Raw genomic sequence first — 15,627 nt, 5'->3', positions numbered from 1 at the left:
GAGGGACGCTGCCGGGCAGCGTGCGCACCGAGCGGGCGGCGTGGGCTCGTTCCCCCGGCGGGGCAAGCTGCCTGGGAAACAGGGGGCAGCGGCTGCGAAGCGAGGAGACGAGGAGCGAGCCCGGCTTCCCCTCTCGCGGCGCGGCGCGTTCGGGCCGGGGCCGGAGCGCGGCGGGGAAGTGCCGCGCTGGAGCGCGGGGTGCCCCGGCGCGGCGGCGGCCCCGGCGGCGGCGCTGCCCCTTTAAGACCTGCTCGCCGCCAGTTCCAGGGAGAGGGAGTGACCTCTGGGCTTTGACAGCTCCCCTAATAACTAGCAGCGCCCGGGCCCCGCCCCCGCCGCGCCATTGGCCGGCGCGCCGGTATGCCGCGCCGCCATTGGCTGGCCGCTTCCCCTGAGCGAACCTTTAGAACTCCGAGACACAATATTCTGTTACATTGTAGCAAAATGGCGACTGTCATTCACAACCCCCTGAAAGCGTAAGTAGGAATCAAAAATGTACATATTCCGCGTGGTTTAAATATGAAAAAAGGCGCCTTTCCGGCGCCGGCTGCCAGCCGGAGCCGGGTGCCGGCAGCCTCTCGGCGGGTCCCTCCTCCCGCCCTCCTTTCTGCCCCAGCGACTCGCTCGTTTTTTGTGCAACACATCCCCGCGGCTCGCGCCGAAATTAACGAGGAAAAAATTGTTGGGTTAATTGGCGCCCGGGCGCGGGGCGGGGGGCGGCGGGCCGGGGGCGGCGGCGGGGAGCCCGCCCGGCGCTCCCGGGGCTCCGCGCGGGGTCGGCGGCGGCCGCGTCCCGCGGGGCTGCGCGCACTTGACAGCGTCCTGCCCCCGCTGCCCCGGCGGGCTGGCCCCGCCGCCGCGCTCGGCCGGGCACGGACCGGCCCGCGGGGGCGCTCGGTGCGCGGTGCCGCCGCGCTCCCACCGCGGCTCGGAGTTGCCTCCGCAAATCTTTGGGGAGTTGGGATGTCTTGACGAAGCAACCCCCCTCGCTTCTCGGCTGGGCGGTCGGAAAGCGGGGCGGCGGGGGCTCTGCCGGTGCGCCTCGGCGCTCGTGCAGGAGAGGGAGCGAGGAGGAGAGGCAGGGAAGCCGACTTGGGTGAAATGAATGACTCGGGACTGCCGGTCGCTGATTTTGGGCAGGAAGTCCGGAGATCTGTTTTGCATATGACAGGCTTTCGCTTTTCAAAGTGGCAAAGAGAGTTGATTGTGTTTCCATCTTGAGAGCGGGCACAAGCCGCCGAGGGCTGTGCGGACGGGGTCTGACCCCAGCTCGAGAGAGGGAGGGGGCAGGTACTTCTGCTGCGGAGGTATTCCGGGGTTCCCGATCTGGAAATAAGGCTGATTTCTGAGGGGCACCGCGGGAGCCGGTTGTAGTCTTCTGGATCGCGTCCTTTATTTTCCTTGTGGTCTGCAGCGCACGCCGCTAATCCCCGAAGGCATTAGGGAGAGTGGGATTTGGCACCGTATGTGGGGAGCGGAGCTATCTTAACCTTTTTCAAACGACTTCCCTGCTAACGGGGGCAGCGCTCTTGCTAGTAAAGCAGGGAAGCGGAGTACCTGGCGGTGACGCTTCGCTTGCACTTTCTGGCTGCGCTGAGTGGGTGTTTTTATACCTTTGAGTTTTGTGAGATGAAATTAGGGCTGCGAGGTTTTTTCTTTTTCTATTTTTTTCCCCGATTCGAGTCTCTCCGGCTGGAGTTGGAAAAACACTTGAATGTTTTTCCAGGGATTTCTGACGCTGTCTCATGCGATCCGGAGCGAAAGGAAAGCCTCGAGCTGGGAAGGGGTGCTGACATGTTTATCAGCTCTCCTGCTCCGTCCTGGCAGAAAAACCTTTGCTTTCATTTACTCGCCCTCTCGGATATGAAAATCCGCGGGGAGAGGGGAGCGCGGTTGCAGGGGGTTAATCAAAGAAGTCCGAGTGTCCTCATGGGTGGGTGGCGAGGGACTGAACGCGCTCTGAAAACCGCGCGGCAGAGGCAGCGTTCCCCCCCGTTCCACAGCAGGTTTGACGCTTGTGCAGGCGACAGCGATTTCTCCCCGTGCTCCTGCCGGCCGCCGGGCGGGACCGCCGGGCTGTGCACCTGGGCACGGAGCACCGCCGTTCGCGGCCGCTGCCGGCAGCGGAGCAGCCCGGGCTCGGTGCCCTCTGGGGACGGCGGGGGCGAGGCGGGGAGCTCCCAGGAGCGGCCACGGCCCCCGCCCCGCCGGCGGACGGGACCTTGCCGCCTCGCCTCGCACTTCGTGGCACCGTGGGGCTCCCGGCAGCCGCGGCGGATCCTGCCGAAGGGCTGCTCGTGCCGAAATGAATCGGGGCCCGATCCCGCTGCTGCTAAAGTCGGGAAGGACAGGATGAGGCCATTTATAATTAGCTCCCTTCTCCTCCCCTCGCCCCTGGGGGGTGTGAGAGGAGGAAACAATAGACATCAAGTGCTGGTTTCGCTTTTCTCTGTGTGCTTTTTAAAGTACTAAGGCTATGTGGAGGAAGCAGAATTGGTACTGGCTGTCTGACACCATCTGTAATTTTGTTGACAACTTGTTTAATAAAACATTTTATAATTTTCACTTATTCTTTAAAGTTGCTGATCGGGAAACAATACACATGTAAATAAATTATGCATGGGATAAATTAGGACAAAAGCAGTAGGACACATAATAGGGGAGGGATGCAGTGCACAGTGTTTTATCCTCATGTGTCCTTCCTGACAATGAACGGGAGCTGAATGACATTTGCATTTCCTCTGTCTGCGTTTTGATTGTATCTCAGAACCCACAAACGCCCCCTACAGAAACCGGCCACACAAAGGTTTTGCTCCGAAATGGGGGACAATGTAGGGACTGAGAAATCGGGGCTCAGGTATCAAGCAGCTCCTTGTATGTGCTTGTCCGTTTAAGAGTGTCCAATATTCAGTTTGTCTCTGGCACTTGGACACACATGTGGCCTTGTTCATGTTAGACTAGTGTCTCTGAATAATGTATTCCAGTACCTGAGCATCTGTGGGAATGCATGTCATAGAACAGCTCAGTGTGTGGAGTCCTTTATTAATGATTGGTTTCTCCCTACTCAACTTGCCTCTTTCTCTGTCACTTTCTGGTTCTCTTTTGGTGCTTTCTTTCCTTTGCTCTTCTCCCCTTCACTTCCTCTGGTGAACCAGTCAACCTGACATGACTGTCTGTTATTTCTGCCATTTATTAGCTTGTTTACCAACACGGTGCTACAGACAAAAATATCTGAGATCTAAGTTTAAGGGATCTGCAAGGTAAAGGTAGCAGGTGTTTGGGCAAGCACATGCTTCTTCATCTGTAGAAATGGCAGTATTCTGACAGCTTTGATGGGACGAAAGTGGATTCGAAGTGCTGAAGTTGTTGTTGATGGGTTTTTCCCCCACTAGTTTGTGTGTATATCTCCACATTTTTTGTTTCCGTCTTCTTCTCCTTTGGATATTTTAATATGAAGACATTTGAGTGGTGCAGTAGAAGAAACAAGTGCATTTAGAAAGTATTCTGAATTGCTTCAAATGTCAGTCAAAAATCTCAGTGGACTTTGTAAACATTAATTAATTAAACCTCTCAACGCCCCTGTGAAGAAAGGATTATTGCCTTTGTTTTATAGATGGCTAAACTAGGACAAAATGGCTCAGAATCTCTCTAAAAGATGAAGTCTAGAATGTGGGCATTCAACTTCCAGCTTTAGCATTTAGTCCCATTTCCTCCATCTCTGCCTTATTAGTAATGTGCATATGGTACCATAATGCACTTAATGTAATTAAGACCTTGTAATTTACACAGTCTTGTCTAGAAGCAGAGCTGGTTCCTCCCACCCCTTCTCTGTCTTTACTCCCACGAATGACTTTTATTTCAGGTTGTCAATTAAGCACAGTAAGTGGAACATAGGTTAGGTTGTTGCCATTTCAGCATGTGAGGTTCCCCCATGCCATACAGTGCTCAGCCTGGACACTCACCAGAGGGCTGTTGCCTCCCAGGATTTGAGCAGTGCCAGTGCTCTCCCTTTAGCTCAGGGCAGCCTCTGGGACAAAAGAAGCTACCTCAGGCTCAGCTGCTAGGCTAGCTCACTTCTATGCCGACTGCATTGTTGGAGAAGTTTGACTTACTTGGGATCACTTATTCTCTGCCAGGTATTTGGGGAGCAGATCACAGATTTGTGTGCACAGTGCTAGATCTACACCACAGAGCTGATCTACCAGGCCTCTTCTCTCTCTGCTTTCCCACTGCAAACAGCAGCAGTTGGGTTTTCAATTGCTGTACCTTCTCAGATAAAATTGCCTTGACAGCCAACTCTGACCTTTGGGCTGCAAATGACCTTCCTTGTGATGATGAATTCATGTCATGAGACACCTGTGAAGAAGTGGTCTGTGTTCGTGTCCCTGTTTCACATTGGCAAGAGACCAGTGTTGGTCTTGGGGTCTTGTATGGCAAGAGTATTTAATTAGTGATTACTGTGGCTTGAACTCAGGCTGGGGACTCTTAACTGGAAGGTCCTGTATCCCATTACACATCCCTGAAACAGCCCTATGTCCTGATTAAGTGCTGATGAAGACTGATTTTTTTTTGTAATGGACATTGTTGCATAAGGACCTGGTTGCTGATTTTTAATATTAAAGTGAAAGTGTAATGCGCAGTGCTGTTTTCAGCAGGTGGAAGCAATAAAATAGACAGACAGGTTGCCAGTTCAGTGTTTACAAGTGATGTGGAGGTGATTTTAATGTGGCCTTGCAAAAGGGAATTTTCTTTTGCTTGACAGAACAGGGTTTGTTGGGCACATTAAACCATGTACCAAAATCTGCACAGCAATTCCAGTGTGGCTCTGATGTTACTTAAAAACATAAATGAGCCCTAATGCGACACACTTCAAATGAAAAACTGTTGTCCACATGAAAACTGTATTTTCTAATATCTCAGCAGCAGCTTTCAGAGAAAATGGGATGAATGTTACTGTGTTTACATGAGGAAATATAAGCATAAACCCAAAGTAATTGGAAGGCAGAAAAGGAAAGTTAAGAAGACCTGAGGATACACTGGTTTTGAAAATGAGAGGCTCTGATAAATGGCATGTTGCTTGTTACAGTGTTATGTCTGATTCCACCAGTCACTTATGCATGATTAGTTGTTGCAGTGCTTTTGTAATTTTGTTTTGTTGGTCTTTCAGTCTTTCACAGTCTGTCTAGATGTGTGGACGGATGGAGGTTGTATCTCAAAATTGCCACTAAAGAAAAAGTTTTTAAAACATATTATTTCTGGTGTGTGAAAGCAATATTGAACCATCTGGGTTGTGCTACAGAGGCCTAAAGGTATGATGTTTTGGAGGGTGTTATAATTTCAAGGTAAGCACTTGTCCAATGGGCTGGATGCATGACACCCATTAGGTAGGATTCGCAGTGTCCGAGCGGGAATACTTTAGGCAGAAGTCAGGTACGCAGAACAAAGTGGGGATCTGTGTCAGCCTGAGTCATGGGGAAGGTCGTGTGGCTCATCCTTTGTGGAGCCTAATGCAAATTGATTTCCTCCTCTGCTTTCCTAAAACTGGAAGCATGATATTTGAAGGTTGCTCTCAAGAGCAGACTTTGTCCATCTTGTATGTCTGTCTTCTACAGCTTATGACAGTTGGCTGTACCTCTTCTGTCCTGAAATGAGGCATTCCAAAGCCCCCACTGGCTGTGAATAAACCTTCTTTCAGCATTGTAATTTGCCGAATCTGGAATTTTCTCACTCTGGTTTGTCTTTCATGTCAGAGCTGAATTTCTTTGCTTACTAGATCAATTTTACAATCTTGGTATTTATTCTAGGCTCATCAGTGTGTTGTCTGTATGTGATGTTGCCTTGAGCAAGAACCATTCCTGTACTGTTTATCCCTGAGGACTTGTAGGAGTGGAATGAATCTGTTCCGGGAGTTGATGTTTTTTTCCCTTGGAGAGACCAACCTCTGATCTGAGGTTTCCCTGTCTGGGGTGACATACTCCCATGTGCAGACAGGCAGCACCAAGGCAGTGTTGCTTGAGGCCTGTTCTCAGGGCTTCATTAGGACTGTGCTGCTCTTCTGGCTTTGCCTGGCAATTTTGCCCAGGATGCAGAGACTGAGGAGTGTTAATCACTTCCTTAGTGCAGGTCTCAGTTTTTGCACTGGTTTGTTTCTTAAAGGGAAAGTTATCTCATCCACACAATCTAAAAGGAATCATACTTTAAGAATACTTTTCTTTTTCAAAACCAAAAATTTTCAGATGGAAGTGCTTATTTTTTTTAAATTTCTCTATAGTTTGTGGAACAAACCCATATACACTGGATGAGTGCCTGAGAAGCAGAAAGTGGTTTTCTTTCTTATTTCAAAAGAAAGAACTGCACAGTGTGTTTTTACTGTCCAAATTGAGTGACATGTAACACAAATATCATAAGTGAATGCTTGAACACCAAAAATTTAAAATCCTTATTTATCTTTAATGGCCTAAATTATTCGAAGCATGATACTTTAAAAAAAAATGTTATATATGGTTTATTTCCCAGCAGAGCATATTTTGACCACAGATTCCAGCAGATGTCTCAGAAAAGAATAATGCAGTGTCTCAATGGCTGCTGGCAGGTACCCTTCTCACAGCAGCATCCTCTCCAGTGTGGGAATAGCAGGAGTATGTCAGCACGTGTCTCAGTTTTCAGGTTAGCTGCCTGAGCTGGGTGCGGTCAGAGCTACGATTGCAGCCGCATGGAAGGTTTTACTGGCACTCCAGCCTTGTCTGAGGGGAGGCTGCACAGGGAACCAGTGGAGCAGCAAGAGCAGGGGAGGGACGGGCACTGATGAGTGTGCACTAGGTGGCTGTGATCAGCAGCGTGTTCTTGCCAAATCCTGATGCATTAATTTCATATTCTGCTGAGCTGTAGCTGGGAGAGAGTCTCCTGCTCAGGTGTTGATGGGGACACTGACTACATCAGTGTTCTTCTGGTGAGAAAGGCTAGAAGTGATATCTAATGTCACAGTCTGTTGTGACAAAACTGATCCAACAAGAGGATGATCTCTCCATTCATACAAAACTGTGAGTTCTTAAAATTCCAACTGTAACATATATGAAATTTTCGTATGCAAAAGAAAGGAACTCTATGAAACTTATAGTTTCTCTCCCTTGTTTTTGCTCAGATTCCTGCTTGTGGTACAATATACAAAGCCTTTGTTAATACACATTGCTAACTTTTCTACCAACACATGGTTTAATGCTTCCTGCCTGTTAGTTCTCAAAAATCTAGATAGGTTGGACAGTGCAAAGAAAATCAGGTGCAGAGCAGTGAAATAAGGCCATGCCCTGAGTTGGTTAATTTCAGCCTGCCCTACTGCATCATCTGGCAGGGCTGATTTGATCTGATCAGATGTGGGCATGCCACTTCTGCCAAAATGCAAAGTACAGTGCTTATGCTGCTTTTATGCTTGGAGCTGGCTTCATGAGAGCCACAGGAAGATAGATTATGGCTGTTGGAACAAAATTCCCTCTTGAAAACGTTTTGGGTTCTTTTCATGTTTTGGAAGAGTAAGTGAGTACCAGTTCAGTGTTTTGTGTCACAGAGCTGTGAAGTTTTTGGTCTGCTTCTAGGAACTTTGGAGTTTCCTAGTATTCCTGTGGATCTACAACCTCATGTGACTACTCAAGAAGTTGGAAGAACAATCATAATGGCTGGAGTTATAGCCCAGATAATTCACTATCCAGTGAACGCTGTGAAAAAGAAACTTATTGTGGAGACACAAAGTTAGTATTATTTCTTCAAGAGAAAAGTCATGTCTATATTTTCATTCCACTTCCATTTCAAGAACAGTTTTGAAGAAAGTAATCTGTGGATTTGTGACTGCTTAAGTATTTCGTCTCAATATTGTTTCCTGAAAGACTGTGTTTAGTCAATGACGGGGACAAATACATTTTATTTTTATGATTACTTTAAAACCTGTGCAGTTTGAATAAGGAATAATGGAAACAGTGGCTCATAAAGTTGTTTTACTGCTAAACTCTTTTAGTGGGCATTGTGTGTGAGGCTGCTCTCCTGAGTGTTCAGAAAAATCACTACCCAGTGTCCAATATCAGAAATCATATCATGAACCCACTTGTATCTACAAGCTTACCCTGATTGCTTATGCCTTTTTTTTCTGAACTATTAAAAGCTGCTTTGAAGACTGTAGGCTTTTGTGTTTTCTAGGGATTGTTTATCCTCAAAGTTTTTAGTTCATTAACATATACCTATTGATGTGAAATGTGGATTAAATAATGATCACAATTTTATTTCAGAGATTAGAACCTTTTATAACTGGGGTAGTACAAATTAAGAGGCATGTGAGATGTGATAGGTGAGGGTTGATGATGGGAACTCCTACTGCTTCATCATATCTGACTGATCCTTTAATTTTTAGGATGTGCTTCTCCAAAAACGATGTTTCTGTTAATGCTGGTGATGTTACCCTTCAGTGATCTAATGGCATGTGGATGAAAGTGATGTTAATACCTCCACAGGCAGGACGGGGCCCCAAAGGCTTCTTGCTTCTCTCTCCTCCTGTGCTGATGCAAATGAATGGGAACTCAGGTTACTGGTGTTATGTTGGTGGCAAACAGGCATTTCTGAGGTCGAAATCTAACAAAATAGTGTTGGTGGGGGAAATACTTTGAAAAGTTTTCTCCATTTTCTGTCACCAGACCTGATTTGTTTTTATCAGTAGTCTCAGCTAAATGTTTTATCTTCTCCTTGCTTTCCCCCGCCTCCCAACCTCTTTCCCCCATTGACCTCTATGAGCACAGTCCTGGCTGCTGATTTATCAGGGCAGGCTGGCTCAGCACTGTGTGGAGATTGCTTTTAATTAACTCTCTTCGTTTTGCCAACCTTCAGGGAGCAGCAACCCTTTAATGATTATAATACTTTATCTGGATTTATATCCGCCTTATGTGTTGTTTGCTGCTCTGCTTCCTCACATGCTCTTCCTGAGTCATTTCCCAAAATGAAAGGTTTGTTTCAGGTCCCTCATACAGGATGAGGAAGAGAGGCTTTAATGGCTTCTGGACTGCAAGGATGGACTCTCTATGATCTACCTGAGTGTTTTGGAGGCGGATGGGGATTATGAGATGATGCATTTTGGGGCTGTCTTGGAGCAAGACTCATTTCAGTGACTTACCTCTATGCACAGGGAGAGCCAGCTTTGTTTTGTGGTTGCAGCATGGCAGATGAATGCCTACTAAATTAAATCTGCCCTCTGACTTGTTTTATGACGTAGGCGAGTCATGAACTCATTGTCACAGTTAGGTTTAACTCTAGTGACTTCTCCTCTCAGCCTGCTAGCTGGAATGTTGCTAAAATGTAGTTAATGTCTTATGTACAAACACAGGTCTAAAGGAGAGTCTCTCTTTACCTGCAAAAGTCTAGCTTGGCCTTCTGTGAGTAGCTCTACCAAGTGAAGTTTCTTTAAACTGAGCAGAGAGCAGCTATATAAAATTTCTCCCACATGGAATTTCCTCTTTGCATATCCTACAATGAGGATTTCAGGAGATTCCAGTATGAAATAATTAGAAAAAGTATGTTATTTGCAATGTAAAGTATGTGTCACTTTTGTGCCAGAAAAATGCTTTATAATCATGCTTTAATTAAACATCATAGTCCCTTTTGTAGTGTAATTTCCTCCATTTTTCTATGGGAAAAATGTCATGCACTGTCTGACTTGGTGATGGTCACACTAATCACACCATCAACCATTGACTCAGCGTTGCTTTGCTTTTGTTGTTGAGCATAAGAGTGATGTTTTGAAGGTGAGTGGGAATCCTTCCTTGTTAGCACTTTCATGACCAAACTGAGGAGTGGAAAAGTGAGTTAAGACTTCCTGACAGGTTCTGATGGAAGAAGTTCACCAAAAATTATTGTTATACCATCCTTAATGGCAGTGATTTATGACCAGATTTGATAAAGACATTTTTGGGATGCAAAAACTTTACCATATAAATGAACCAAGTTGCAACTACTTTTGCATTTCAAAACATAAATGCTGTGCACCAGTCTGTTCAGTATGATTTCAAAGTCATCGGTGTGAGAAGTTTTACATGGCTGCTTGTAAATATGTGTATTTAAAGTGTATTTAAAGCCCCTTTGTTAAAATGGCAGAGGAAATTAAGAAGTTCCCAGATCTAGTCCTTCGTTACTGAGGAAAAAGAGACACCAGTCATGGGTGCTACTTATCCAAATGTTGGCAGCACATCACTGCGTAAGATCATCTGTGTCATCTGGTCTGTGGTTTGTGTTTGTGTCTTTCCTATCTTCTCCTGCAGTCAGCTTTACTTGAAAAAAAATAGTTGTTTGAATTTATATTTTTATGTGTTGTTGCTGTGATTCCACAGTAACTAACTCCTGGCATTCTCATCTGACCAGATTGCAAACATATCTGGTTCAGGTACTCATTCTGCTGAGATCTGAAAGTAAATTCCCTTCTCCCCTATTATTAACTTTCTTGTTTTGTTTCCACAACTAACTTATCCACAAAGTTCTAGGGTTAGAAGAGGCTGTCTCCTGACACATCTTCTGAATTCCTCACTGCAAAACACACTCACCATGCAAAGTTGAAACCTGGCTGGCCCTCAAAGGACAATGTATTTCCCAGACTGCTGTTTTCAGCTTTCTTCTCCTCCATGCACCCCTCAGAACAGAAGAAGAGGAATGGATGAGGGGTGAGCACTCTGCCTTTGGGAAAGGCTCTGACCTGAAAATGGATTGCAATTCCAGCCGAATTCCTTCCCTTGGTAACAGAATTGCACGCCTGGGCTCTGAGCTCTTTGCATTAATTTCATCTCTGCCAAACTTTCCCAGTCAATTAACCATGTCCATCTCCTGCTCTAGCAGCCACATGTGCCTTTTCTGCTGCAGGAGGGTTTTGAAGAAGTAACTCCCTGCAGCCTTTGCTGCAGCAGTTTTCCTTGAGCATCTTCCCTCAAGCATGGTTATCAATCAGGACCTGTCAGTTTTTTTCCCTCCAATGCATCTATTTTCAGAGCTGTAGGAGTTTGACCTATTGCTTTTGTCTTTATAAGTGCTGCTTTTTACAACAGGGCCCAAAGCTGCATGAAAATTTCAGTCTTAGTATGAGGAGATTCTGCTAAGCCTGGATATTTCTTTTGCCTCTTGTCATTTTGCCTCCCTTGGGTTTCAATTTTGCTTGTCCAAAAGGCCTTGTTAAGCTGGCCAGTAGTTCTTGTGTGGCTGTTCCAGGCAGCACCTGCAGTGCAGAGTTCTCCTCTGAGTACTTGGCTAACAGGATTTAATGAAAGAGCAGCGAGTTCTCAGAGGCTGGAGTGTCTGGGAGATGCTCAGCCCTGGGTTTGATGTAGGCTGCCTTTGAAGGGAGTTCTGCACCCAGCTCTGGAAGAACGGTTTGGATGCCGGCACTAGTGGTCCCTTGGAAAAGCATCTAAGGGGCCATGAGTGCCTTGAACATGATTTCCTTGCATGTTGTGCTATGATAAGGCTGGGCTAGAGTGCCTATTAAAGCAAGAGTCATGCTTTGTGTCTTGAGCATATGGGTGAGCCTGGTTCTGTTTTCATAGGTACCTATATCATAAAGGCTGCCATCCTAGTTGCCACTAATTGGGTCCTGTGTGGGCACTTTCAGACAAGATGACAAAGACCAAATTAGCCACAGTGGCTCAGTTAATGGAAATGTAGGTTTAAAGAAAGGGTTTCTGGGTCTTATGTCCAGTTCTCTGGTACCATGTCAGATAATCTCTTTCATAAACTGAAAAGTCCTTGTCTTAAATCCCCACTTGGACTGTTTGTTCCCATTACTCCTCTTGGGAGGGTTCCAGAACCCACTGCTCTGGTGGCTGGAAATAGCATTTTAATCCCTAGCCTAGCCCTACTTGTGACCAGTTTATTCCCATTTGTTCTGGTGCCAGCATGGAGTTGTTAGTTTAAATACTATTGCCCCCTCCATGTCTTCCTCTCCACTATGACCTGTACATTTGTGCAACACTGTTATAAGCCCTGTCAGTCTTTGTTTTGATATACTAGACTGTCTGTGCTATCTTTTCCTTTCCTTTAGTCACCAAAGTATTTATTGGCTTTGTTGTCTCTACTCCAGCTTGGATTACTCGCATTCAGCTTTCTTGAGTGTGAGTAGTCAGAGTTGTACTTTGTTCCACATGGTTTTACCCTCTACAATAACTTTCTTTTTTAACCTCTTCTGTGAAAACCTTGCTTTTGCATTTGTTTGTGGTTGTATAGTGCTGCTGGTTCATAGTTATCTTGTGGTAGACTAATACTGTTATGTTTCTTCTTCTGTTCTTTCAGCTGTCGTTGAGATGATGATCTGCAAGTTATTAAGTGAAATTTATACTGAATTCACTCCATCCAATTCTTCTTGTCTGATGCTTTTAATTTCCTTGGTGTCCCTTCAGCTTATGTAAGTGGCTAGCTTTTCTCAACACACACACTTTTTGTGCCAAGGCCATTAATGGAAATACTGATTTCAGCTCCCAGAACTCCAGAAGTAACTTTTCATCAGCACTGCCTCTGTGTTCAACCCTCTTTCAGTAGTTTTTCAGTCTTCTCACCATTCTTTTAATAATTCTGATCTTCTCCATTTTCAGTAATTTCTCATATGCTACTGTATGAAACATTCTCTAGGTCCAAATAGCTAAGAAGTATCTTATGGAAGCAAGATGTCAAGTTACTCTGTCACAAGGTATCAATTTTGCATCTTTGTCATTTCCTTATTCAAGAGTGTTCTTGATCGTTTTGCACTTAAAAAACTGTGTGTTAATAAACTCTAGTTCAGTTAGCCTTACTGAAATAATTCCCAAGGCCCGTGTTCTATAACACTTAACAATGAGTATCTAATTTTGCTTGTTATACTCTGGTAATATAGTAGCAACCATGATGTGCAGTATCTGTTTAAGGAACTTGCTAGTAGATGTATGGTTTCATGTCACAGTTCTTGGGCAGAGATGATTCAGAATTTATGCCATGACTGCACAAATGTCATTGTGGCTTCCACTGCAGTCATTCCTGTGAAGCACAGCATTCCTTTAGTTCTATGCTTGTACCTATATTGTATTTAATCTACGTCCCATTCTAACTGCAAACCAGCTGAACTTTCTTTGATAGTTTTATTTTGATGCCTGAAGAATGTTGCTGTTTTTAGTAGCTTTTGCAAGTTATAACTCTTGACTTTGGCAATTCTCCCTATACATCCTGACCTTTAAGATGCATTTTAAAAATTCTTTTACTACTGTTTTCTGCTCCTGAAGGGTGTCTGTTTAATTCTGATGTCCTTTTCCAAGGCAATTATTCAGCCAATAACTTCTCCAGTCTTTCCATATGAGTTTCAAACAATTCTTGCATTTTTCTCTAAAAGAAATTCCCAATGTTCTGCAGTATTCTGCTGCTCCCATGCTTAAGGAACAGGTTTGAGGAACTTTGTGATGGTGATGAGTACTGTTCAATTTTGTACCTCTTCTTGGACTGCAGAAGACTTAGGCCGTGTGAATATAAGGAAAGGAAGGGTGATTCTGTTGTTTTACTTAATTTGATGTTGCCTCAATGTGACTTTTAAGATTTCATCAGTGTGAAACAATGTTGCATCTTTGACCAGAGTTGCAACCATTAAGCAGAAATCCAAAAGAGCAACACAAAGTTGATTTTTTAAAATCACTTTATTCCATTTTTCTCCAGTGTTATTGGTATTATTCAGAGAAAACTGTGTGTAGTAAACATATAAATATATATATATTAGGTATGATATAGGAAAGAAAGAATGTATTTACAGATGGTGTTTAGAAAAACATGGTATTGTTCGTTAGTTAATGTCCTTGCATTTTAAACATTTCCATATGCCCCTTATTGATTTATAGCAGTACATGATTCAAGCCTTTTCTACTGGTCAGTTACACAAACTCATAGAAATAGGAAAAAATGATACATATATCATTTTTTTATTACTACAGGACTCTGGGAACTTTTAAAATATAACAGTCTTTGGATCAATGCATATCCCAGCAAGACCTTGCATAAGTGACCTAAAATGGTGTGATCAAACCTCTTCTCCCCTCCCCATCCCTAGAGAGATATTTGTAATTAGATAAAATGAGGACAGAATATGCATAAGTATCTGTTATGCTGGGATTCCTGCCCAGAAAGGAAACTAATGGCCTGAGCTGGCCATAATCTTTTGCACCCTGTGTACTATTGACAAGGCTATGGCTTGAAATGTTGGGAGTTCAGGGGCAGATTTTTACTGCTGTCTTATGGTAACCTTTCTAAATTGACTGCTTTCCAAAACAAGTGGAATTACACAGCCTGTATTTTACTCATCATTCATTGTCAGGGACATTTTGCTTGTAAGAGAGGGCCTGATTCTTCAGTCTTCTGCCTAATGCAGTGGAAGTGTGTTTAAATTACTGCTTCTCTGGTTTGGAAGGTTACACTTCGCCCAGATGTAAATGACCATATGAAGTGCAAGGCAGTGGAGAACTTCAAGTAGAGTTGATAATTTTTTTCTATTTCATCTATCAATTTGCTGCTAGTCACTGGTTCTTCAGAGTGGAGTGCTGTGAACAAATTCATCTCTCTCTATATCAAGTAGCCCTTTAAAGCCTGTGTGACAAGTTGTCCAATACCGTGATACTACACAATGTAAGAGGATGGCACTTCAGGAATCTGGAGGTTGCTTCATGTACTGTTGTTGTTTTCTTCTTTTTCCCAATGCATATGGTAGGTGTCAGCTTGCCCCTCACAAAATTCTAGTTTTGCAGTCCTCTCCTAGGTTTGTGGGTTCTGTCTCATGACTTGGCAACAATAAAACAGAACCCTGGGCACTTACAGTTCTGTCAGCCATCCTCAGACATCCCAGTTAGTAAATCCACTAATGAAAACCTTTTCTTGGAGCAGGCAGGTGGTGTGCATGCTAGTTTTTCTCTCTTTGCTTCAGTGTCCTTGGGGTAAATGTCAGTGAAAGTAAGAAGTGTTTTGATAAAAAGAGGGGCAAGGACACATGAAAAGTATGCCCTCTTCCATATTCCCAAGGAAGGTATCTACCCAGCATTTCCATTGTTTTGCCCTGCATAGCTAAATCAGGAAAAGAGCCAAGGCCTTACTGAAATTTAATTCTATTTTGGAATTATGTCCAGTTTGGCACCTTTTTGAGCTGAGAAAGTTTGGCTTGCTCTTCTTTTACTCACAGTAATTTGCAGAGTGGGAGATTTGGGGTGAATCTCTGTTTTCTGTGCTTACAAGGCAGCAGGAGCTTCTATGGCTGGACTGGAATGTGTTGTTTCAACACACTGAATGTGAAAAAAACCCCTTCAGCTTCATACAGACTGTGGTTTTTGTTTGTACTCAGTCAGTGTGATTTCACTGAAGTCCAAAAGTTATGCCAGTGTGAGACACAAACCAAGTCTATGTTATTTCAAGACAACAGTACCACCAGAGAAAATTCCTTTTATTCCACCCGCCCTCCTCCCCCTGCTTAATTTTTCAGACTCTCTGTCCATCTCAGATATTCAGTAGTGGCTGATGCTTATAATTTGGCAGCAAATGTTGACAGCAGTAGCCACCTATGGGATCCTTAGCAGAAGTCTATAGCTTAACAGACAGGACAGACAGCAGATAGCTTCTTAG

General features: G+C 44.6%; 1 protein-coding gene across 2 annotated transcripts in view; it reads left to right on the top strand.

The window, feature by feature from the left end:
• Positions 1-326: 326 nt before the first annotated feature.
• Positions 327-15,627, top strand: part of DPF3 (double PHD fingers 3) — a 163,650-nt gene continuing 148,349 nt past the window's right edge. Inside the window, exon 1 of one of the 2 annotated variants that reach the window (XM_064424454.1) lies at positions 327-476. In XM_064424454.1, coding sequence (XP_064280524.1) covers positions 361-476 — 116 coding nt within the window. In that variant the 5' untranslated portion in view covers positions 327-360. The remainder of the gene's footprint in view (positions 477-15,627) is intronic. The other variant, XM_064424456.1, reaches the window with a different exon arrangement.

This window comes from Passer domesticus, chromosome 6 (assembly GCF_036417665.1).
Source record: "Passer domesticus isolate bPasDom1 chromosome 6, bPasDom1.hap1, whole genome shotgun sequence".
Classification (NCBI taxonomy): domain Eukaryota; kingdom Metazoa; phylum Chordata; class Aves; order Passeriformes; family Passeridae; genus Passer; species Passer domesticus.
Note: the sequence above shows the minus strand (reverse complement) of the source record. Positions and strands in the feature narration are given on the sequence as shown.